The sequence below is a fragment of the Aethalodelphis obliquidens genome, unplaced genomic scaffold (assembly GCF_003676395.1).
Source record: "Aethalodelphis obliquidens isolate GAN/ISIS:26980383/991018 unplaced genomic scaffold, ASM367639v1 scaffold14, whole genome shotgun sequence".
NCBI lineage: Eukaryota > Metazoa > Chordata > Mammalia > Artiodactyla > Delphinidae > Aethalodelphis > Aethalodelphis obliquidens.
Genome location: NW_020837958.1, coordinates 14,505,860 through 14,530,754, shown reverse-complemented (window position 1 = coordinate 14,530,754; position 24,895 = coordinate 14,505,860). Strand labels below are relative to the sequence as shown.

At 36.6% G+C, this 24,895-nt stretch overlaps 1 protein-coding gene across 4 annotated transcripts in view; it reads right to left on the bottom strand.

Moving 5' to 3' along the window:
- The window catches only part of FBXO3 (F-box protein 3), a 32,299-nt gene that overhangs the window by 6,049 nt on the left and 1,355 nt on the right, over positions 1-24,895 (bottom strand). For 3 of the 4 annotated variants that reach the window (XM_027115062.1, XM_027115064.1, XM_027115063.1), the window contains exons 2-10: positions 21,641-21,730; positions 19,538-19,701; positions 10,769-10,883; positions 9,049-9,253; positions 7,426-7,471; positions 4,482-4,566; positions 3,515-3,637; positions 2,096-2,211; positions 297-487 (exon numbers count right to left, since the gene is read on the bottom strand). In XM_027115062.1, coding sequence (XP_026970863.1) covers positions 297-487; positions 2,096-2,211; positions 3,515-3,637; positions 4,482-4,566; positions 7,426-7,471; positions 9,049-9,253; positions 10,769-10,883; positions 19,538-19,701; positions 21,641-21,730 — 1,135 coding nt within the window. Of the gene's footprint in view, positions 1-296; positions 488-2,095; positions 2,212-3,514; positions 3,638-4,481; positions 4,567-7,425; positions 7,472-9,048; positions 9,254-10,768; positions 10,884-19,537; positions 19,702-21,640; positions 21,731-24,077; positions 24,364-24,895 lie in introns of those variants that run through there. The other variant, XM_027115065.1, reaches the window with a different exon arrangement.

Sequence of the window (24,895 nt, the reverse complement as noted above, 5' to 3'; positions counted from 1 at the left end):
AAACTGCTCTAAAAAATAAAGTCTATTTAAAACAAACAAACAAATAAAAACAACAACAAAAACATAACAGTAGAGTTACTCTGATTGAAGAATCTGGAGCCTAGTTTACTTACTGTCCACCCCCCCCAACATATTCACACATCTCCCCCTCCCCCCAAAGATATTTCCCTCAAAATCTCTAGGGTTCTCTGAAATACCATTTACAAACTATCTGTCTGGGTAATCAACAAAGACCCTCTGTGGAGTTCATTCCACAAAGTCATGTAAAATCAGCACCAGAGGAAAATTTAACCTACCAATCGAGCTATAGACACCCTGAATGTCGGACATGCCATATGGAATCGGGGAATGGCAACATTAAAGATCTTGTCTTTAAAGTAAAGGAAATGGAAGGTATAATATCCTTCCATATAGCCTGATGTTGTAGAGAATGTGGTACAACTTGTGTATTCATATACCCGGCCTGGGCTGATGATTGGAAATTCACCTGCAGAGAAAACAGTAACAATAAATTAAAGTATAATATTTAGTTCTTCATTATAGCAAACACGATATGTCCTCTTTAAACTATATTAAAGAAAATGCATAATTAGAAAAAATCTAAAAGGAACTATAAAAAAATGTTAATATTTTGGGATGGGATTATGAGTATTTTGACATTTTTTTGTACTCTCCTAATTCCCTATAGTGTGTTGGGGGTGGGGGGGTGATATCCAGTAGAATGAAAATTAAAAAAAGAGAGGGGGGCTTCCCTGGTGGCGCAGTGGTTAAGAATCCAACTGCCAATGCAGGGGACACGGGTTCAGGCCCTGGTCCGGGAAGATCCCACATGCTGCGGAGCAACTAAGCCCATGTGCCACAACTACTGAGCCTGCGCTCTAGAGCCCACAAGCCACAACTACGGAGCCAGCATGCTGTAACTACTGAAGCCCGTGTGCCTAGAGCCCGTGCTCTGCAACAAGAGAAGCCACTGCAATGAGAAGCCTGCGCACCGCAACGAAGAGTAGCCCCCGCTCACCGCAACTAGAGAAAGCCCGTGTGCAGCAAGGAAGACCCAACACAGCCAAAAATAAATAAAATAAAATTAATTTATAAAAAACTAATTTAAAAAAAAAGGAGCGGCATTGAGGACACAATCTTTAAGACACTGGTAATAAAAAGTGTCACATATTCTAGTTCAAACAGAGATAAGGATAATCTAAATGTTTAAATGTAGCAAGAGACTAAAACATAAAACTCTGAAGATGCATCTTAAGCATTTAGCCCAGACAAAATGGCAGTCACAAGGGAAAGGTTTTACACCAATAGACGAAATGACAGAAAAAGAATTACAGCTTTAATAAAATTCTTTAATATCCAGGAAAAATTCCTTAAAAAGACACATAGAATATGAATCTATTTGTGGCAATTAGTTAAAACAACTTCAATTTAAACTGAACTCTACATATGCTTAGGGCCAATAACAAAAGCACATAGCTTAAATAGTATTATTTTCCTGAAGGACACATATAAAACGTGAAGAATCTGAGGTCTCAGAAACTTATGATAATCATAATTTTTTAAAAAGCCAAATGTCAATGGTAATCAGAGGCTAGAGATGATTGAAATCAAAAAACAATAAAATCTGTGCTACTAAGTTTAACATTTCTCCTGAAATTTCAAAAAGATGACCAATATGAAATTTATTTTCTCTTTCTGCCATACACCTGTAACCCTACAGAATATGATAATGAATAATTATCCAGCTAAAAAAATAAAGCAGTTAAGAAGGAAAAGCAAGAAACCCGTGTGATCTACAGAAGGGAAATTCAATCCCTGAATAATTGAGTTTGCTATAATTTTAGAAAAGTTCATGTTTCAGGTACTAAACTGATAAAATAATGACCTTTACACATTATATTTATGAAGCAAAATATTGTAGTTAGGAGAAGAATTCAGAATCTATGATATCTTTCACACTGAAACACAGCTATTAAAAAGATGCAGTCTTATCCACTAACTACATCATGCATTTGCCAAGCTATGTATCACATATATACTCTCCAAAATGTTTTAGAAGCAACTGATGTATAAACCCAAATCTTGGGATACATACCAACTACTCCAGGTCCTTGAACTTCTTCCACGTCACCTTTAGCATTTGTTATTCTCCAGTAGCGACTGTCTAACTGACATGCCTTCTCAGGAAGTGCATCTTTTGACATTTCAATCCTGGAGAAGAGAATGGAGTGGTAGAGACACGTTGGTTTTTTCTGTTTAAGAGCTACAGTATTTTGAGCTAAGCCAGTGAAAGGGATTTCCAAAGGAAATTAAGAAACCCAACCCAAAGTCTGTGTAAATCATCTATTCCTGTAAGTTTGCAAAGATTCTGGCCTAATTAGCTGAACTCCCCCACAGAAATGGTTTCATTCAATTTACACACTTGACTTTCATTTAGGATTTAACGATAGAATGGGCAACATAAAAATTTACAAACATAGTGGTGACAACAATCTTTTGCTGTTCAAATAAAGACCAATGTGGGAAACACTTTCTAGAATATGGTGCCATGAAAAACTTCTGTTCTAAAAAATGGAGTCTTTTCTTTCACTACAAGGCTATACAGCCCTTTTCTCCATTAGCTTCTAGAAAGCTCAGAGCAAAATGTCACTATTTCGTGCATCTACTATTTAGTTACTGGGGTTATACCTTGACTCTGTTTTCCAATACTATTATTTCCCTCCTTTTTCTGAGACTCTGCTGACTCTTATTTTCATTTAGAATACCGTATAAGCACGTGTAGGTATTACTATTTTAAGCTTATCTCAATCCTAGGCAGGATTAAATTAAACAATTAAAACAACATTCATCTGAATATGTGTAACCAGACATATCAAAGTCTTTATACAATACCAAAATCCTAGAATGCCTTCTGGTTAAGTATACATTATTATTATTTCTAGTATGTATATATGCATGTATATGTATTTTTTGAAAATATATATCATAAAGTATTTAAAAATACATCTAAAAACAAAGCATTCTTAATCCCTTAGGGCAATGAGTTATCTTTACCTCACAGTACAGAGTACTTCTAATTAAAGTGTATTTAATATTTGTTTTTTATTTAACCAAATCCAGGGCTTACTCAGCACTATGTCTAATATACAGGCTGTACTCAATAAATATTTATTACACTTTTAATTAAATATAGACAGGCAAGATAAAACTGAAATGCATCGTTTTATCGTGGGCAATTTCATAGCTTTCAGAACGCATTATAACTCTAATACTGACCTTTCATGATGATTACAACTTAGTGGTCCACCTCTCAAAGTACCTGGCACAAAAGTTGATACAAACTCAAGGTGCTTTACAAACACTATATTGTAGAAAATTTGTTTGTTATCCACCTACCTCCACACTTTAGCAAGAAGCTGCCTTTCAGAATGTGTTTTTATATCATGTCAAATGGGGTGATAACAACACATCCATAAGGTATATCCCCAAAGGCAACCCCATTTAAAATTCTCACCTGATTCGGTATGTGAAGAAATAGTGGGGTGGATGTACAGAGCTAAGTTCTGGCAGAAACGATGTGGAAACTGAAACTGTAATATCCCCAGTCGTTGCTACACACTCTGCATCATGAACATATCTAGGTAATTTTAAAAAATTAAACATTTTTTAATCAACAAACGTCAATTCTGTAAGATAAAAGATTTAAAGATACAATGCAAAATAGTTTATATTTTACTTTACGATAAAAACAAATTTAAATCATATTTGGCACCTTAAAGGTATAGTTATTAAGCTTAAAAGAACAAACAAACTAGAAAACCTTGAAGACTCTGAATCAATAATGATAGCAGTCAAGGTTCAACCAGTGGTTGACCAGTGGTTCAAATAATGGATCAGTAACTAACTTGGAAACTAAAAAGAGCTTATTTCAGTCTTTAGAGCTAAGGAAACTTTTGGAACATCTGAAAACCCAGCTATGCCCTATACACAGTGACTCTGACAATAAAAATGTGTTAGTATTGTTATTCTAGAGGCCTCTAATGTATAATTAACGTATCATTTCTGCCAACTGAGCTACTGTGAACCAACCTCTAGTTCCATCTATAATACCTGAGTGTTCCATTTAGAGATAATGACTAATATTTCCAGGAGCTAACAGTTACTGACTTGCTATTCACAGTAAATCTGTTATTGGCAACAGCCTCCCACTCCACCGCCAAAAAACCCCACAACTATGTAACTACTATAAAGCCACAGCTTCTAAATCAAAATCAGTTTTTTCTCTTGATTCTTCAAGATGAAAAAAATACTGGCTGTTCAACTGTTTGGATGTGTTGGCTTTAAAGTGAGAATAAAATAGTGAGACTTAAGATGAGAGGTTCTGTTATTAACCTTCATGGGAAACTTCATCTCCTGATCTGTAACTGATGTTTTTTCCTGATTTATAATCATTCCAATCCATAAAGCCCCAAGTGAAATACCTGAAAATTTGGTCTCTGATGATAGGGAAGCCACCTGATACAACATTGTTGACATAAGAAGTAAACCAGTCAGTAAAAGTAGCACCTGTAAAAAAGGAAGGGAAAAAAAAAGAGAAAAGGACAAATAGTTTTTTTTTAATTTATACAGGAAACAAGGGGAAAAACGACAATTTCTCTATGCTTAATAGTGATATCTAGTGATGCCAAAACTAGAAATATTTATATATACCATTCTACTAATCCTTTATTAGGTAAATTTCTATCCTCAGTTCTATCAATCTTATTCCAAACTACCTTGCTAGGGAATCCTCCGACTACCTTCAAACTACTTTTTACACTTAAAACTAAATAGTTGACTTTTAAACTTTAATTTGTTCTGGTACAAGAATGAAAAGCCTTCTGTCTATAATTTCTGGAACATATAGAACAAAGGAGATATAGCTATGTCTATGAAGAAACTACAGAAAAAGTATCAGCACCTATCCTCATATGATCAGGGTACATCCCTGGTCCAGGCACATCCTGACTCATGCACAAAATTCTGGCAGAAGCCAGGCTCAGTCTGGACATCTAATAGGGGTATAGCACTGTGGAGTTCTGGGCATCAGGCCAATCCCAAAGTAGCCCAGTTGCATTACTACAGATTCAAATGTACAGCGGTCCTCCATATTCTCAGTGACCAGCTCAACGCAGAGAAGAATGACTGGGATAGTCCAGTCCAGACCATATATCCGTGACCTAGTGATTGGATCAATAACAAGTATTTACATGAATTATGTTGCCTCTTGTGGGTAATACAACATAACTTTCTCAGACCCCCATCACTGACTGTTAATACAGCTCAGTGCCTAACACATACTAGTCCCTTAATCAATGTTGTTTAATGAATTTCTTCATAATCTTGTTTCTATTAACCCAGTTCCTGTACTCTGCCACACTGAAAGTCAGATGCTAAATTTATAGTATGTATTTACTTATAATTCTAGTTAGGGAATGACTGAAGATACAATTTAAGCTTGAGTCTGAGAGTATACAGCTTTAAAATTTTAAAGGTATCAACTGACAGAAGGTAAACTACAATAGTTTACTCTTTTTTCAATGCCTATTAATGGCCCACTCTGACCCTTTATTTATTAACTGCTACTTTATTCAAATGATCACTGATCATCTTCTATCCACTTTGAGCTAGATATTAAGGGGCCACATGAATGTTTTTAAATTCATAGAAGGTACAATTTTCTGTTTTGAGAACTAGCAGTTTCCCTGCAGAGTTTAAAAAATCATTTTATAAATTTCATGAACTAAAATATTATATAAGAAAAAAGAAATTTCTTATGATTTACATTAAAAAAGAAATTGGCATGGTGTATTTTAATGTGCCTTAATTTATTATAACACATACCGAAGTGCGTTCTTTAAAATAAGGATAAAATTTTCCATGCAGCCTTCACCACTAAACTTATCTGCACATAGATTCCAGTTTTCTTAAATATGTATTAATAATGCACTGAATATCAGGAGATTCCGTCTTATGTTTTACCAAAAATTCCAAGAAAGTCAAATTTAGTTGAATTAAGATGTAATTTATATGTTCTACAGTAGTTTACCTTTTAAAGTAAGCCCATATCTTGCAGTTCCTTTGAGAGTATTGGGGTTTTATCAAGGTAGTGTAAAGGCAGATCAGATGCTTTCTCATCTTTCCTCCCAGACTAACTTCCCACCTCATTTCTTCCAGTGCACCTCAAATCTTTTGCTTTACTCGCTCATTCTAGGAGAAACCCCAACTCCCAGAAGAGTATTCTCAGACCTTAGTACTCTGCTGTAGTGGTGGGGTCTTCCACACCATGTCAGACCAGCACCAAACTAAGACTAAGAAACTCACAGAGCCTAGCCGGCAGCTTACCTTAGAGCTCAGGCAGCCTTTAGTTTATAGACTGAGCAGCACCACTGGACTAGAGCCAGGACGATCATGTTCTCAGAGTATGTGCCACCCAGAGAAGCCAAAGACGGCAACGAGCAAGGGCGTAACCCCCAGAGGGTGCTTAACTTAGATACCATAGACCACAGGAATCAGGGTTAGCTGAAGGCTAGGAACCAAGCTTAAAAGTGTTTTATAACTGACTGCGTAGGGGTGAGAACTTCTTGATATTGTGAAGTATGCCACAAACCTAGAATATGCTGTAGTTTGAACACACAGAGACTTATACTCTGTTCAAGGTTCCAATTAGGAGATACAATTAAATACAGATGCCTTGGCCTGCAAGATCCTTTTACTATTAATATATAAAGATGTTTAATATGTTCCAGAAATGCCTTTAAAAAGCAGCATGGATAGTCAGGAAGCTTCTCTTTTTCCTCTACGTGAGCAAAATCTAAGCAAAACAAGAATGGATGAACAGCACAGGGGTGAGCTGCTCTTGAATACAAATTGAATTGTTCTCAAAATCCTATGAGAAATATGCTTTTAAGGCCAAGAAAAACCAGGTGTGCCAAGCAGTTTATAAGGCCCAGTTTATTCTGGTCTCTGAAGACTGCTGGTCTGAAGTCTCTGGTGTGACATCAGTATTTTACTATAGCACTGGCACCAGAAGAGAAAAAGTATAGTTATTTTATGTATCTATATCTCTAATTATGTATTAATATGATCAATGGAAAATGCATGTGTGTGTAAGGGAACTATATACACATTCTTAGCAATTCTATACATTTCACTGTTCTATAGCAGAATCCTAAGAGCACAAGGTTGTATATGGCATAGCTTTTTCCAAATGGAAACCCAAGTCAAATAAAGTACAAGGGCTATTCTAATGAGAACCTAGTTATAGTACTTTATGAACCAGCAAGCTTTAAGAAATACAAATATAAAATTGCCAGTTGATCAAGTAACAGAAAAGTTTTTACCAACTTAATTTTTTTGACCAGAAAGAAGAGACTTTTCTCTTACCTATGATAAACATGTCAATAGCAGCTGGATTCCGAGCCATTTGGTCCTAGGTGAGAAAAAGAATATTGTAATCAAGGAAAATACATTTTACTTAATTCCCCATTGTTCACTACCTGTATCCTTCCCTGGGGACAAGACAAAACAGATAAAAATAACTTAAGTGCTCTAACCAATACTCAGACATTCCTCACACTTTTCAGTTTCTGCTCTTATGATTTCTATATTTAGGCTCTTCCTGTTAGTTACAATGAACTAATAAATGATCCTTCAAGAAAACAATTAGGACATTAAAACCGTGAGAAGACACATGGCCTATGAACCCAGAAGACAGGGCTTTGAATTCAGTCAAGGGACCTGAACAGTTCTAGATTAGTCTCTTCTCTCAGTAAATGGAGAGACCAAGTCATCATCCTACAACCTTACAGAGCTATCAAGTCAAAAATGAGATAAAAGATGTGAAAATGCTTAGAAAAAAAATTAAAAGCTATGCAAGCTCTTTACATAACTTAAATGTTATATGGAGTCACATGTCTCAGATAACTATGAATTTTTTTTTTTTGAATTTTTTTAAAAAATAAATTTATTTATTTATTTTTGGCTGCATTGGGTCATAGTTGCTGCACGCGAGCTTTCTCTAGTTGTGGCGAGCAGGGGCTACTCTTCGTTGCGGTGCACAGGCTTCTCATTGCGTTGGCTTCTCTTGTTGCGGAGCACAGGCTCTAGGCGCGCAGGCTTCAATAGTTGTGGCACGCAGGCTCAGTAGTTGTGGCTCACGGGCTCTAGAGCGCAGGCTCAGTAGTTGTGGCGCATGGGCTTAGCTGCTCCACGGCATGTGGGATCTTCCCGGACCAGGGCTCGAACCCGTGTCTCCTGCATTGGCAGGCGGATTCTTAACCACTGTGCCACCAGGGAAGCCCCTGAAAAATATTTTCTATTTAAGTTCACATCTAGGCAAAAATGAAAGCAGAAGGTCTGCAACTGAGGAATGACTGAGAACTGAAGAAATAAGAATGAAACCAAATGCCATATTTTCTGTGCTTACATTAAAATCATAACAAAATCCTCTTTAAAAAGATCTACATTTTTCAACAACTCAAATACCTACTGAAGAAAGAGTTTAGAAAGTTTCTATTGCACTCAGAACTTGAATCCAAAGCGAATGATGATGGATGATGTCCAAAAGCTAAAGTTAGAAATTTATATTACAATTAATCACTTCAACGAAAAGCTCATTCATTTTTCTTTTATAACAGCTTTATTGGACTATAATTGCTTTACAATGGTGTGTTTCTGCTGTATAACAAAGGGAATCAGCTATACATATACATATATCCCCATATCCCCTCCCTCTTGCGTGTCTCATTAGTTTTTCTTAAACTTAAAATGTCCTAATACAAATCACAGCTTCCCTCTGTACGCATGCTAATTTTAAAAGAAAATGCTAATTTTCTTTTAGCATTCCATGCCATTATATCAGAATATTAGCCCTCTAGTTAGATCCGTCTATAATCAAATTGCATAATGCTCTATACCCATTCTACAACCCTGAAAATTCCTAATGCACATCTTATACATCCATCAGAACACATCTTAAAGGCACATTTAAACATGCTTCCTACTTACTGGACATTGGTAGAAGACTTCATTTTTGTTTCGGCCCTCCGCAGCTTCCACTGCTATGTACTGACTCAAACCAGTATGTATGCAAAAAGTTAAAGGTAGACAGTATTTCAGTCCCTGTCTCTGCTGGAAGCCTCCAGCAGCCGTGTCGACGTCTAGCAAATCCTCAGAACGATAGTGATTAGACAGTGCCATGCTTCCCAACAACCTGAGAATATAGACTCAAAAATTTAGTCAACTGCAATCTTTTTGATGAATAATAATTTCACATTGACAACTTTATAAGAACGATTAACATGTCAATTCTAAACCAGGAATACCCCAAACACTACAATTTCTGCATATATTAAATTCAAACTCTTGAGTGGAAAGATTCTGATTTAAATTAAAAGCCTAAATGTCTAAACTGTCTAAATGCCAACCTTTTAAAAAGAAAAATAGTTTTATTGCTTTCAAAAATCTATCTTGCCATAATTTGCCAGTGTTTTGCTATATATATATGTATGACTAATTTAATGTTTAATGTTCTCTCTGATACCTTCATCTTGATACAACCTTTAGCTTACACTATCCTACCAGGCAGTATAAATGGAAATCAGCTTAATCCTTGTCCAAATTTTCATAAACTTGGGATGTATGGGGTCTAAACTCATACGTATGAGAACAACACAGGTGTCGGTCCTTGATGAGAGTCTCATCCTAAGTCTCACTGTTGGGGCTGTGGGTAGATAAAAATCCCTGTGTTGCATGATCTGTTTGTCATGTCAATTCTGAGCAACGCTTAGTATAGTTCTCTCCTGTTGGTTCTTGAAATATGACAATTTTTCCATTTTGTCAAGCTTCAGCTTGACAGGAAAACAGAATAGGAAAAAACCCAGTGATTTAGGCTTATCTAGTCCCAACTGCCCAATATTTGACTTCTGAATACTACCTTGTAACCTCAGTATGATCACCTCCTAGATTCCCTGTACTCACTCAACTCTGATCTGAAATGGTAACAGAGCCTCATATGGTTCTTCACACACAAAGAGATACCAAGTTCTAATAAGAACAATGCAAAGTTCTCCCTAAATTCCTATCAGTATGTCACAAGTGCAATGTCTCTGAAATACCTTAATTTCATGAGGGAACAAAGGGAGTAGAACCATTAGAAGCATGTAGCTTTAAAAACTGTGAGTAAATTTGAGAGCTACTGCATGGTCTGCTTTTACAAAAGGTTCCACAGTGAATACTTCATATCGTTTAGAAGTAAGTTTAAAATAGGCCATTCAATTATAGACTATGCTTGAATAGGACAAAACTAATATTTTCTTTAGTTAAGTGTATGTAGCTCTGAACAAATTACTTTTAACATGTATGATTCATAGAACTTATATCAAGCTTTCTAAAATACTTTACTTGGCCTGTAACAGGATAAACACTTCAAGGATTTGAAACAGGTTTAGTTAAATTATACTCACACACACATCTCCTCTCCTGTCCTGTAGGCCCACCCCAACCATTTAACTGTAAAGATGTGTTGATAGAAACCATGTTTTTGAGACATTATCTATTTTGGTAAAATCAAATTCAAGCTATAGATTTTGTCTTATGGATTGTTATAAGGAACAGGAGGAAGTTCTTATACTTTTTAATCTGTTAAGAGTAACTACAAATACAATTTGTTTACATTCTAGAAAATAACTTGTATCATTAAAAATAACTCAAACAGTGAACATCTCACCCAGGAACCACTAACTTCTGCCCATTGTGGATACGATATGAACATCGATAATCATCAGGAAGCTTGCAGCCAATCTGAGCTTCCACAGCATCTAGGTCTTCCTCTCGAGCCCCCTCTGCAGATGCACAAAAGAGCAAATTATCAAGAAACCATAAGCCTTAAATCTAAGAAGAAATGCAATCTATCTGCTAGCCAATGATACAATCTTAGAGCAAGTGAATTCTGTCCAAAATGTACTTGCTGAAATATAGGGAAATGAATTGAAAATTCACAGAAATATTATATCACTTTAGATTAGCTCTGACGTTTGAAGCACTGAGGAAGCAAATTTCTCAGTTTTCTCTCCATGGGGAAAACACTGGCACTAAGCAAAATATGGAATGGCAGGCACCAGTGAAATCCACAATAGTTTCTTCGCAGTACAATACAAACTTTAGAGCATATCTCATTTTTCTTAATCTAATATACTCAAATTTCTCTATTTAAAAAACTCTCCAGAAGTTCTCTAAATGGATGTTGTTCAAGAGTGTTAACCTAGTCTCTTAATGGGAAATATAGGACATAGGTGTAGGTTCATGCTGTGAGGAGGCCATTACCTTGAATTTGATTTTCACGTTTATAAGCTTGCCATATATTCTAGCTTTAAAAAGCAGTAATTACAAATACTAAGAGAAGAGATTCACTCCCAGCAATGGCCCACCAGGTTGTTGGACCAAACGTTTTGCTGAGAACTAGAAAAACTGAACAACAGAAAATTGGTTTCAAGGCTTTTGGAGAACCTCAAAGACAGTGAGAACTGGCAGGGGTGGGGTGGGGGAAGGTTGGTCCAGAAGAACAGGGAAACTGAGAGTTTAGCCAGGGCTTTGGAGCCACCTTGTCTCTGAGGCAACTGCCACTTCTGAAAGCAAACACGAGGCTGAGAGGCCGAGAAGCTGAGCAAAGCTTTCAGCAGTACCACAGGGTTGAGAGAATTTTCCAAAACTGATGAAAACATCAAACCATAGATTTAAGAAGCACTATAAACCCCATGGAGAATCATTGCAAAGAAAATCATTATCTAGACACATTGCTGGAAAATTGCTGAAAATCAAAGACAAAGAGAAATCTTAAAAGCAGCCAGAGAAGGGGAAAAGCCACAGTCATCTTCAGAAGAGCAACAATAAGACAGCTTCTTAACAGAACAATAGAAGCTGGAAGAATGGTATCTTCAAGTGCTGACTAGAATTCTATATCCAGTGAATACATACTTCCAAAGTGAAGATGAAATAAATATATTTTTCGACAAAAAAAAAAAAATCTGAAAATATTCAGCAATAGCATTCCCTCGTTAAAAACAAAACAAAACAAAACAAAAAGGAATTCTCCAGGCAGAAGAAAAATTATCCCAGATGGAAGCATGAAGATTCAGGAAGAAATAAAGTGCAACCAGAAAAGGTAAATATTCAGGTAAATCTAAAATAATATTGAACATGTAAAATAATAATAATGTTTTCAAGGATATAAAATATGTTGAAAACTAAAATCACAAAACTATAATACAAAAGACAGGAGGGAGGTAATTGAAATTAAAGTATTCTAAGGTTCTTTCATTGTTCAGGAAGTGGTAAAAATACTAATTTACAATAGACTTTAAGTCAGAGATACATGTTTTAATCTCTAGGCTAATCACTAAAAAAAAGTTAGATAAATAAGAAAGGAAAGGAAGTATGGAATAAAAGATAATTAAGAAGAATGCAAAAAAGGAATAACTGCTCAGGTGCCACCAATATAAAACAGAAACATGGTATATTTACACTCAAATGTATTAGTAATTACATTAAATATAAACAGACTAAATAATCTAATTAAAAGACAAACAGACCAGATGAAAAACAAAACACAATCATATACAAGAGGCACATCTTAAAGATGTAGATACAGAAAAGAAAGCTAAAATAGCTACTAAAATCATACAAAGTAGACTTTAAGGCAAATAGCATTATTCGAGGTAATGGAGGACTTTTTGTAATGGCAAAAAGGTTAAATTCACTACACAGGTATTATAAGTTTAATTTTGTGCATCTAATAACACAGCTTCAAAATACTTTTTTTTTTTTTTTTGCGGTACGCGGGCCTCTCACCGCCGTGGCCTCTCCCGTTGCAGAGCACAGGCTCCGGACGCTCAGGCCCAGCGGCCATGGCTCACAGGCCCAGCCGCTCCGCGGCATGTGGGATCCTCCCGGACCAGGGCACGAACCTGCGTCCCCTGCATCGGCAGGTGGACTCTCAACCACTGCGCCACCAGGGAAGCCCCCAAATACATTTTTTAAATGACAGAATTAAAATGGAAAAAATATATATCTGTAATCATAATGGGTGTATTAGTTTTCTACTGCCACAATATTAGCTGCTTAAAATAACACTCATTTATTATTTCACATTGTCTGTAGGTCAGAATTCTGGACATGACTGAATTGGATCTTCTGCTCAGGTCCCACAAGGCTGAAATCATGGTGTTAACTGGGGCTGCTAGTGCACCTTATGCATCTTTTGCTTGGGGTTCTCTTCCAAACTCACTGGTTGTTGGAAGAACTCAGTTCTTTGTAGTTGCAGGATTGAGGCTCTCTACTCTTAGAAGCCACCTGCCATTCCTTATCACCTGGCCCTCTCCACAACTTGCCAGTTTGCTTATTCATGACCTGTAGGAGACACACCCAGGCTCTGAATCTCTCTGACTTCTGGAAGGGCCCAGTTCCTGTTAAGGGCTCACCTGATTGGGTCAGGCCTGCTCAGGATAATTTCCTTTTTGATTAATGATTAATTCAAATGCAACTAATTTGGGACCTTCATTACATCTGTAAAACCCTTTTGTCATCTAATATGACCTAATCACAAGACAGAAATCAATTATATCCATTGTACAACTCACACTCAAGGGGAAGCTATCATTATACCAGGCATGTACCACAGTGGGTGAGAATCTTGGGACCTATCTCAGAACTCTGCCTACCACAGTGAGAAATTTTAACATACCTCTCTCAGTAACTAACAGAACAAGGAGACCAAAAACCTCATTAAGAGTACAGAAGAGTTGAACAAGATCAACAGTTTTTGCCTAATCATATATATAGTACTAAATGGCAAGAATGGCAGAATATACATTCTTTTCAAGTATACATGGAACATTTGCCAAGATAAATTATATGCCGGACCACATAACAAATCACAATAAATTTCAAATGACTGAACTCATATAGAGTATATCCTCTGATCATAGTGGAATTAAAATATAAATTACATTAAAAAGATTACTAAAAAAGCCCCCAATGTTTAGAAATCAAGCAATACATTTCTATATAATCCATGGGTCAAAGAAGAAATCACAAAATATTCTGAACTGCATGTTAATGAAAATACAGCATATTAAAACTTGTGGGATGAAGTTAAAGCTATGTTTAAAGGGAAATTTATACCCCTAAATGCATTTGAAGAAAACAAGGAAGGCTGAAAAATCTATGATCTAAGTAATCATCTCAAGTCAGGAGAAAAGTGACAGTAAACTTAAAGAGAAGTAATCAGAGAAATTAATGAAATAAGAAATAAGATATTAACATAGAGAGGATTGACAAAGGCAAAAGTCAGTTCTCTGAAAAGACTAATAAAACTGATTAGCCCTTACCTAGCAAAACTGATCCAGAACAACAGAGAGAAAGCACAAATAATATAAGAAATGGAAAGGTGAAATCACTAGAGATCTAACAAGCATTACGAAGAGGATAATTATGAAAAATTTTATGGCAATAAATTAGAAAATGTAGATGAAGTAGACAATTTCCTAGAAAAACACAACTTATCAAAACTGACATAAGACTAAGTAGAAAATTTGAGTAGTCCTAAATCTGATAAAGAAATTGAATCCTTAATTTAAAACCTTCCCACAATGAAAACTCCAGGACTGAATGCCTTCACTGGTATATTCTACTAATCATTTAAACAAGAAATAAGACCAAGCTTACATAAACTCTTCCAGGGAACAGAAAAAGAGGCAACACTTCCCGACTTGTTTACAAGGCCAGCATCATCTTGATACCAAAACCTGACAAGAACATTGCAAGAAAGGAAAATTACAGGCCAAACTCTCTCATGAGCATAGATGTAAAAACCCCAAATACTAGCAAATCAAATCCAACAATACATAAAAAAGATAATACATTCCAAGCAAAGTAGGTTTATTCCAAGAATGCAAAATTGGTTTAACATTCAGAAAAATCAATCAATGTAATTCAGAGCATTAACAAAATGAAGTAGAAAAATCATATGATAATGACAAGGCTGGAAAGGCATTTGATAAAACTCAATTATCTGTTTAAAGCACAAAAACAAAAAACCCTTTTCCCAAACTAGGATCAGAAGGGACTTTCTTCAACATGCTAAAGAGTGTCTACTAAAAATCTACAGCAAACATCAGCTTTAAAGGAGAAATGTTGAAAGCTTTCCCTCTGCAGTCAGAAAGATAAGGATACTCACTATTATCATTTCTATCCAACACTGCACTGAAGGCTCTAGCCAGTTCAATAAAGCAAGAAAAATAAAGCAATGACATATAGGGATTGGAAAGCTAGAAATAAAACTATCATTCTACATCTTTAAAGAAATGCAAATTAAAATCACCACTACACACCCACTAGAAGGGCTAAAATAAAAAGAATGACAACATTATTAAAGTGCTAGTAGGAATGTTAAGTGGTAAAACCACTTTGGAAAATTAACAGTATCTTCTGAAGTTTAATACAAGCACACTATACAACCCAGAAAACGCAACCCTAGATATTTACCTGATAGAAATATGCTCATATGTACATCAAAAATGATTTACAGCATTATTTGTAATAGTCAAAGACTAGAAACAACCCAAATATCCAACAACAGTAGAATGAATGTATAAATTGTGGTCTAATCATATAACGGAGTATTTATACTGTAACAAAAATGAACAAAATACTGTTACACACAACACTGCTGAATCTCACAAATGAAACAGAAATAATTCACACAAAAAACATACTTAATCATGCCAATTATATAAAGTTCAAAAAGAGAGAAAACTACTCAGTGGCATTAGCAATCAGGATAGTGGTTACCCCTGAGAAAGACAGAGGGTTCTAGGTACACATAATTATTCTACTTCTTGACCTGACGGGTGTTACAATGGGCATGTTCACCTTGTGACAATTCACTGAGTTGTACACTTATGATCTGTGCACATTTCTATAGGTTGGTTAACATCACTAATGATAGGCTGTGGATATTACATACCCCCAGCTATGTGATGACACACCTCACCTCGCTGGTAACCTGAAAACACATTACTCCAGTCTAATCGTGAGTAATACTTTAGACAAAGTCAGTTTGAGGGACATTCTGCAAAATACCTGACCAGTACTCCTTCAAACTGTCAACGGTGTGAAAGACAAAGAAAGACTGGGAAGTGTCCACAGACCAGAGGACACTAAGGAGACATGACAACTAAATGCAATGTAGTATTCTGGATTGGATGCAGGAATTGAAAAAGGATTCCACTGATAGAAAATCTGGTGAATTCTGAATAAAGTCTAGAATTTAGTTAGTAGTAAGGTGCCAGTGAAGACTTTAGTTTGACAAATGTCCCATGGGTTGGTATGTTAGGGGAAACTGAAACTGTGTGAGGGGTGTACAGAAATTCTCTGTACTATCTTTGCAACTGTCTTGTAATCTAAAATTAGTACAAAATGAAAAGTTTATTTTTTAAAAAGTTCAATACAAAAGAAAACAAGCTGAATAGCTGCCTGAACCAGAAGGTGAATGAGAAAAAAAACACTAATATTTATACAGTTAGTGCTACACGTTGGACATCTAACATGTAACATTAAGAAACCAAGAATTTCTTGAAAAGAGAGAGCAAGGCAGAAAAAAAGTAAAATAACAACAAGCAAACATGGCAAAAGACAAATATAAGGAAATACATTTAGAGGGGCATCCTACTATAATAGAGTTTGGGAGCCAGGCAGACCAGGGTCAAATCTCAGCTCTACCAATTACAGCTGGCTTTCTGTATCCAGATGTGGAACTCAAGGATACAAAGGGTCAACTATGGGACTTGAGCATCTGCATATTTCAATATCCTCAGCAGGTCCTGAAACCAATGCCCGGTGGATACCAAGGGATGACTAGACTGACTGTGATCTCTGGCAAATTATTTCATCTCTTTAATCCAGTTTCCTCATCTGCAAGACAGAAGATAATACCGCCTACCCAGGAGAATTACAGTGAGGATTAAATAAGCTTCATGTGCTTAATAAAGTGCTTTCCTGGCATACAATAAGTGTTTATGTACTTCCCTTGCCCCCAGACTATTTGTATGAGGAAGCAGTGAAAAGATTACTAGGAGCCAAGAAACCTAGATTAGAGTTCTATCTCTGTTACTCACTAGCTACAGGACCCTGAATAAGTCACCTAAACTCTCTGAGCCTGTTCCTTCACCTGTAAAATGAAAGGGCTGGTATAAATCAGGGATCCACAAACTACAGCCTGCAGGCCAAATCCTGGCCTGCGGCCTATTTCCATAAATAAAGTTTTCTTGGAACACTGCCACACCCATTTGTTGTTATATTGTCTATGGCTGCTTTCCCACAATAGCAGAGTTAAATAGTTGTGACAGAGGCCATCTGTCCCTCAAAGCCTAAAATATTTACTATCTGGTCATTTAAAGAAAAAGTTTGCTAATCCCTGGTCTAAATGATCTCTAAAAGTCCCTTCTGACTTTAAAATTTTAAGCCAATACTTAAGGTTAATATGAAATTTAAAGATATGAGATATATACCATGAGATAGATTGGTAGAATGTACATCAATATACTATAATTTCAAGATACTTAATAAAAATTTTCCCAAACCCAGTGCCTATTTGCTTTCCAAGTTTCCTTCCTATCTGTGATCTCTACACCCTTGAAACTGAGTCAGGGACTATGGCCCCTGAGATGAGCAGCTAGTTTCCTGATTCAGCCCTAAAACTCATAGGTCTACATTAATAGAATCCCCAGCTTTCTAGATATCAGAGCCTTTGTTCTATTCCAATTTATGGCAAAGACCCCAGAGAACTGGCACCTGGGAGTAAAACAGGGGCTGACAAGGAATTCTCTGACAACCTCACCTTCAACCATTAAGTACAAAACAGTGAGCAGGGAGCCTGGGAATACCAATTGAGTGTCCCCTCAAAAAATTAAAAAATAAAAAATATAAAGAAAAAGGAAAAAGGAAGAAGCTGCTATGTATCCTTAGTTTCTTCCTTTCCTGGTAGCTCTGTGTCTCAAAGGAGAACCATGTCTATATTCCCATATTCCAAATATTCTAATATTAGACTAGCTCTCTAAGACTCATAATACATTCTAAACAAAATAGGATAGGTCTTCTCTCCCTTCAACAGCTGGTAAGACCACATCTCTGGAGTCAGCCCTATATTCAAATCCTGGCTCTGCTCTCCTTTGTGATAGCAAACAACTTACTTAGCCTTTTATGCCTCAGGTAGCTCACCTATAAAATAAGACTAGTAATGACCTACCTCATAGGATTTTGGCAACTTAAACGGAATAATATACAGTACTTGGCTTAGTACCTAGCTTTGTGTTTAATAAATAACAGCTATTGCAAACCCTTACATATTTTACTTATCATTACCAAATACCTATTTTCTGAATTATTTTCCTCTTGAAATTATTTACCCCATACACCAAGTGGATAATATTTTTCTTTTCTTCCAAGGAAAAAACCTATTAAAAATATTAATCAGGGGTACTTTCTTTCAAAGCTGTACTCTCTCTGCCAAATCATTCTTTCTTCTACCTCCTAGCAATTCAGTTTTAAGTACCTGGTCATTCAATCATGATTTGTATGAAATTCATATTTGCATGGAAACGTACAGCAGAAATATGAAATGTAAAAGGAATGCCATGTCAAAAGAGTCCTTAGTTCAAAAGGTACACATTTGAGAAGAACTGATCCCAATTTCAGCTTAGCAAAACCAAAACACATATAAAATTCCTTTTAGTGGAGAAACTTGAAAAAAACTTGGAGGCTAAAGCAGGTAAGTAGCAATATATCTGCAATCCATTTATGTATTTCTTGGGCATAAATTTAAAAATCAAAGTAATGAGAAATAGCTTGTTAATAATTTCTTGCCAAAATTGGACAATAATAGTATAGTAGAGACAGCATAGATTCTGGGGTCAAATAGACTTCAGTTCAAATCTTAGTTTTCATTATTCTGTAAATGTCAAAATAGGGATGAAAGTTTTCCCTACTCTATTAGGCTGCTCCTACATGCTTAAAGACCCAGTCTGTAATATTTGGTCTTTCAAATATTAGATTGTCAAATAAACATTTACTTGTACTAAAAAGAGGGAAGAGGGTTGATACAGCAGGCAATTTTTCAAATAAAAAAAGAAGTCTTTTAAAAGAAATTACAAGTTATCCTCAAGCAACAATAACATTACTAGTTTCTTTATGTAAAACAAATGTAAGGATAAAAAGAAGCTTTCACTGCTAATAATCATGTGGATGCTGAGGTAGGCAAAAATAGGGCAAGCACTAGAACCAGGGTCCTTTTAGCAAATTAGGCTTTCTATGTGCTTGACCAAATGCGAATGGTGAATTACAGATAATGTTGGATTAGCACAGATGATAGAAACCCAAAGTTATTTAACCTGTTTATACTATGAAACTAAAATGGGGAAGGGAGACCCTGCATTCCCAATACCTTTCAGAGATAAAACCATACGAGGACATCTGGGTTCCAAATATTTCTTGAGATCATCCCAGGCCTTTTTAATAGCAGCATAATGGTCAATATATCTTCCTACATCAGAGTAAGTATCAATGAAGAGGGATTTCCAACACTGGTTCTTCTGTGTTTTCTCTTCCCTAAATAGATTTAAAAAATAAAATTAAAAATCTTTTGAAATGAAATTAGCATATATTTTAGACACTTATACCAATATACTTTATTGGGAATTTGTGGTTATTTTTGTCTTCATTTTCATTTATTGTAGCTACAAGTGAAGACTAGATAACAAAAAGTGACACATACATCAAAAAATTTAACAAGTTACTGCTGGCATGGTGGGATTATGAGTCACTTATTTTCTTACTTTCTACTTATTTTTTTTCTAAATTTCTAATCCTTGATAAGATATAATGTGAATAGTATATGGGATATGAATTTCAACTTACTCCTAAAAACATGCCAGTTACACAATTTTTAAACATATATTTAATTTTTCTATTTTAGAGAATATTTAGAATCTAATGATACAATAATATTAATCTAACTTATCTACATTGGATTAGCTAGAGAATCATATAGCATATCAAAGGAATCACACGATTCAACATTCCTATTTGGTACAATTCCACAAACATTTACTGTCTACTTAGCTACTGAGGATATTAAAAGTAAGGCACATTTTTTGCCTTCAAAAATGTATAATCTAATCAGGGAGAAAGAAGGAAGTATAAATTTAAGAGTCAGAAGTGGTACAAGATAAGGCAGCCAGAAAGGGCCTTAAGGTAACATACTAATGAGGTTGACCTTATCCTGTAGGGAATGGAGAGCCACTGAAGAGTTTTAACAGGAGAGTTAAAAGAGCAGAATTGTGGTTGTGGTTTGGGAAGGGTGTACACTAGAGCCACAGAGATGGACTGGAAGGGTTTTGCAGCAGTCTTGGTAAGAGATGATGAACTGAGCTAAAACTGTGGTGGCTAGATGAAATGAGAAGAAAGATTCAAGAAATATACAGGGGCTAAAATCAGAAAAGCTTGGTAATTGAATGAATGTAGAGACAGAAGGAGAAAAGAGATCTAGAATGATTCCTGTTTCTGGCTTGGAGGGCGGGATGGATGGTACTGCTATGAAGATATGAATGCAGGAGGATCAGGTTTAGGGATGGGGAAAAGAACAATTCAGGGTGTTGTATACATGTGCCTGCGTTTTTCGGGGTGGGGGCAGTGGTGGAAGGGAAGTGTCTTTTTATTAATCTAAGTAATATACATATATATTATTAAAACCAAAAAGTACTGAAGAACTTAAGATGAAAAACTAGGCAGTCTCCTGTTCTAAGTCCAACCTCTCAAAGAAATCTTTAGTTATTTCTGGAAGTTATCTCTATAATTCTAAATGTTTATGCCTCTAGTTCTTGGTTTACCAATTTATATCTATCTACTGATACCCCAAAGTAAAAGACCAGGATATAGCAAGCAATACTTAAAATTCCCTCTTCCTCATTCTTCCTCCTCCCAATGTTTGGAGGCTCTGTTACTAATTTTTCATTCTATTGAGTAGCTTGCAGCTTTAAATAGTATATTTAAACCTCTATTTCTTGCTTCACCAACTTCAGTCACTACCTGACTCCCCTCAACCTAAGAAAAAGATACTAGCAATCCTACCCTCTTTCATCTTTCCCAACTCCCACCTTCTGTCATCTACCCTTGTATTCTATCAAATTTATTAAAATTTACTGAATTCAGTGAACCCTGTGGGTCATCCAACAGAAAGATCCAGCAGACAGTTGTGCAAAGAAATCTGGAGCTCAGTGGGAATGTTAGGGGTGGACACTCAGGTTTGGGAGTTAGAAGCATACAAGTAGTCTCTACAAAGTGCAACAGTGCATGCAGGAGACTTCACAGACAGAGAAGAGTAGTGAGCCAAGGGTAGCAGCTTGGAGAACACCTGCATTTACTGGCAGGCACAAGAAAGGCCACCAAAGGGGTTAAAGAGACAAGGGTTAGAGAGGAGAATCAGGATAGACTAGCATTAATGGAAGCCAAGGGCCAAATTTCAAGAATACATTTCCCAAATACTCACTCAGATATCAGCCAGTATTTTTTGCAATGTCTTCTCCACAGCGGATCGTGACTTGATAGCTGGCTAAGTCTTCGACTGACATAGCAACAACTGGCAGTAACCAGATTCACAGTTAGTATAAAAGAAAACAAGAAAACAATTTAAAAGTAAAGATGAAAATATTCAATGTTAGGTTTTATTCCTTTTGCTTTTCTGCCACTATCTACCTTTATAACTGCAAAACAATCTTTTCTAAAACCTGTTTAACATGTTAGCTAGTATAATTACCTTGTGAGTAGTGAAATCTTAACTATTTGAGTTCACAAACCACAAAATGTCTACAATTGTAATTTTCATACGAAAGTCTATAAAACATATAAACCATTGGAGTTAATTTCAAATCAAAGAGCTTTCCTATATTTATTATTGGGGCAGTAATCATTTCTACATATAGAAACGTTATTCAGGTGTAAACAAAGTGCTTTTTCTTTTTAAGATCTGTGAGACATTTGATATTAAATACACAGGGCTTTTGTTTGTTCTAATTTTTTCTTAACAGAAAGAAATATTACAGCCATATTACTTTTTCACTATAGCAACTATTGGAAAGCCCACCTATAAAAGGTGTCAGATTCTCAACAATTCTGTTTCAATATCCATAGCTATTCAAGTTACTATCAGCTGCTCAAAAATTTGGAATGTTAGAAACAAATAATTTTCTTTTTTATACAGAGATTTCTAATACAATAGTGCTTGAATCCTGTAAATCCTACCCTACATAATTAATTTTCAAAAAGAATGAACTTAAGATTTAAAAAAATGCATTTCTATCCTTTCAGAAGAGAAATCACAAGTTATAGAAAGTAGGTATAAAAGATTTCACTTGGGCAATAGCTAATCAATTAAGGGAATCTTAAATCACATGGGATTTGTCAAGGCCATAAGTGGGGCATGTTAAAAAACAACTGATGGTAAACAGATTAGCCTTTGTTCATTTTTCAGATTTTATACAAACATAATTCTCATCCTTTTCTGCCAAGCTCAGGAGATGCCCAAACTAACATTTGCAAACATAGGAATCCTTCCAGTTTTGTGAATTCAGAGTCCATCACTGTCCCAAGAGCTAACATAAAAGAATCTCTGGAATATGCACCAAAGGTGATTTCTGATGCAAGGCAAGGATGAAAACTACTATCCTAGAGCTTCTGACTCAGTTGGCATGGGGTGAGATCTGTACCTCAGGCATGTGTATGTTTAAAAAGTGCCACATGTAATTCTGATACACAGTGAGATTCAAACTATGCAGTTTATATTACATAATGATCCCAATGGACTAATTCAATCCAACCCAATCCAGTTCAGCAAATATGTACCATAACCTTCAGAGCTTAGCAATCGGCAGGACACCTGACAAATTTGGGCTATAAACTACAGGAAAGAAGTTGCAGTACACTGGAAACTTTTCTGTGGATAAAATTCTATGGCATTTGTGTCAACATTCCTGGGCTAAGGGATGCCCAGAGAGCTGGTTAAACATTATTTTTTTAAAACATATTTATTTATTAGCTGCGTTGTGTCTTTGTTGCTGTGTGCGGGCTTTCTCTAGTTGTAGGGAGCGGGGGCTACCCTTCGTTGTGGTGCGCGGGCTTCTCATTGCGGTGGCTTCTCTTGTTGCGGAGCATGGGCTCTAGGCGCGTGGGCTTCAGTACTTGTGGCTCGTGGGCTCTAGAGCGCAGGCTCAGTAGTTGTGGCGCACAGGCTTAGTTGCTCCGTGGCATGTGCGATCTTCCGGGACCAGGGATCAAACCTGTGTCCCCTGCATTGGCAGGCGGATTCTTAACCACTGCGCCACCAGTAAAGCCCCTAAACATTATTTCTTGATGTGTCTGTGAGATGTTGCCAGAAAAGATTAGCATTTGAATTGGTGGACTAAGTTAGCCAGATGGCCCTCCCCAATGTGGGTTGGCACCTTCCAATCATCGAGGGCCTGAATAGAACAAAAAGGCAGAGGAAGGTTGAGTCTGCTCTCTGCCTGACCGCTAAGTTGAGACACTGATCTTCTCTTGTCCTTGGCACTCCTGGTTCTCAGGCCTTCAGACCCAGACTGGGATCTACTTCATCAGCTCTCCAGCTCTCAGCCCTTTAAACTATACCACCAGCTTTCTTGGGTCTCCAGCTTGCATTTGGCAGACTGTAGGACTTCTCAGCCTCTATAATTCATGAGCAAATACCTTATAAAAAACCACACACACACACACACACACACACACACACACACACTCTCTCTCTCTCTCTCTCTCTCTCTCTCTCTCTCTCTCTCTATTGGTTCTGCTTCTCTCAAGAACCCTAATACAGTATTCAACTCAGTTCACTTCCACAAACATTTATGGAGGGATCACTTCTGTTTAAAATGTTGATTACTACCAAAATCATTTAAAATAAAATCCGATCTCCTCACCTTGTTTTACAAGGTCCTGCATGATCTCACTAGTCTCTTCCCAAGCCTCTCTGCCTGTGAATCATTCCCTAATTCCTGCAACACCAGTCTTCTAGCTCCTCCAACAGGCTATGCTATTGTCCAATCAGCTTCTGAAAACACCGTTCCTTCTGCCAGGACTGCTCTATGTTATCCGTCATATACAGCAGCTCCTTCCAATTTGAATCAATTCCTTAACAGACCAACTGGTTCACTTCCTTCATAGCACACAGCAGCTCTTGTAATTACGCACTTATTTGTTTTCCATCTTGCCCGCTAGACTGTAAGCTTACGAGAGGGGCCTTGTCTGTCTTGTTCACTATTGTTTCCCCGACATTTAATAGGCTGGCACACAGCAGGCGCCCAAAAAAAGCAAATCTGTTGAATAAATGGTGACTCTGCAAAGATAAACAAGACAGTCGTTACATTTAAGAAATGCATAATCTATCTGGTATGGTAAATACCTCTCCTTCTGCAGAGGAAGGAGAAAGGTAGAGACTGGACTCGGGAGAGGGGGTCCTTAAAGGAATTCCATCTTGCCAGGTTCAGAAGAAGGGGGCATGGCATTCCAGGCAGGGTCAGGAGTTTAAGCCACAGAACAAAGAAACACAAGTGTGCTGGCAGAGGTCTATTTGGCCAGAGTAGACTATGCCAAATAATAAGGGCCTTAAATGCTCCCAGAAGTTTAGGTTATAATCTGTAAATAACAAGGGGCATTATAGGTTTTTAAGGAGGATGACAGCCAGATCTGTCTTAGAAAAATCACTCTGGGAGCAATGTGGCCCACAGATCAAAAAGCG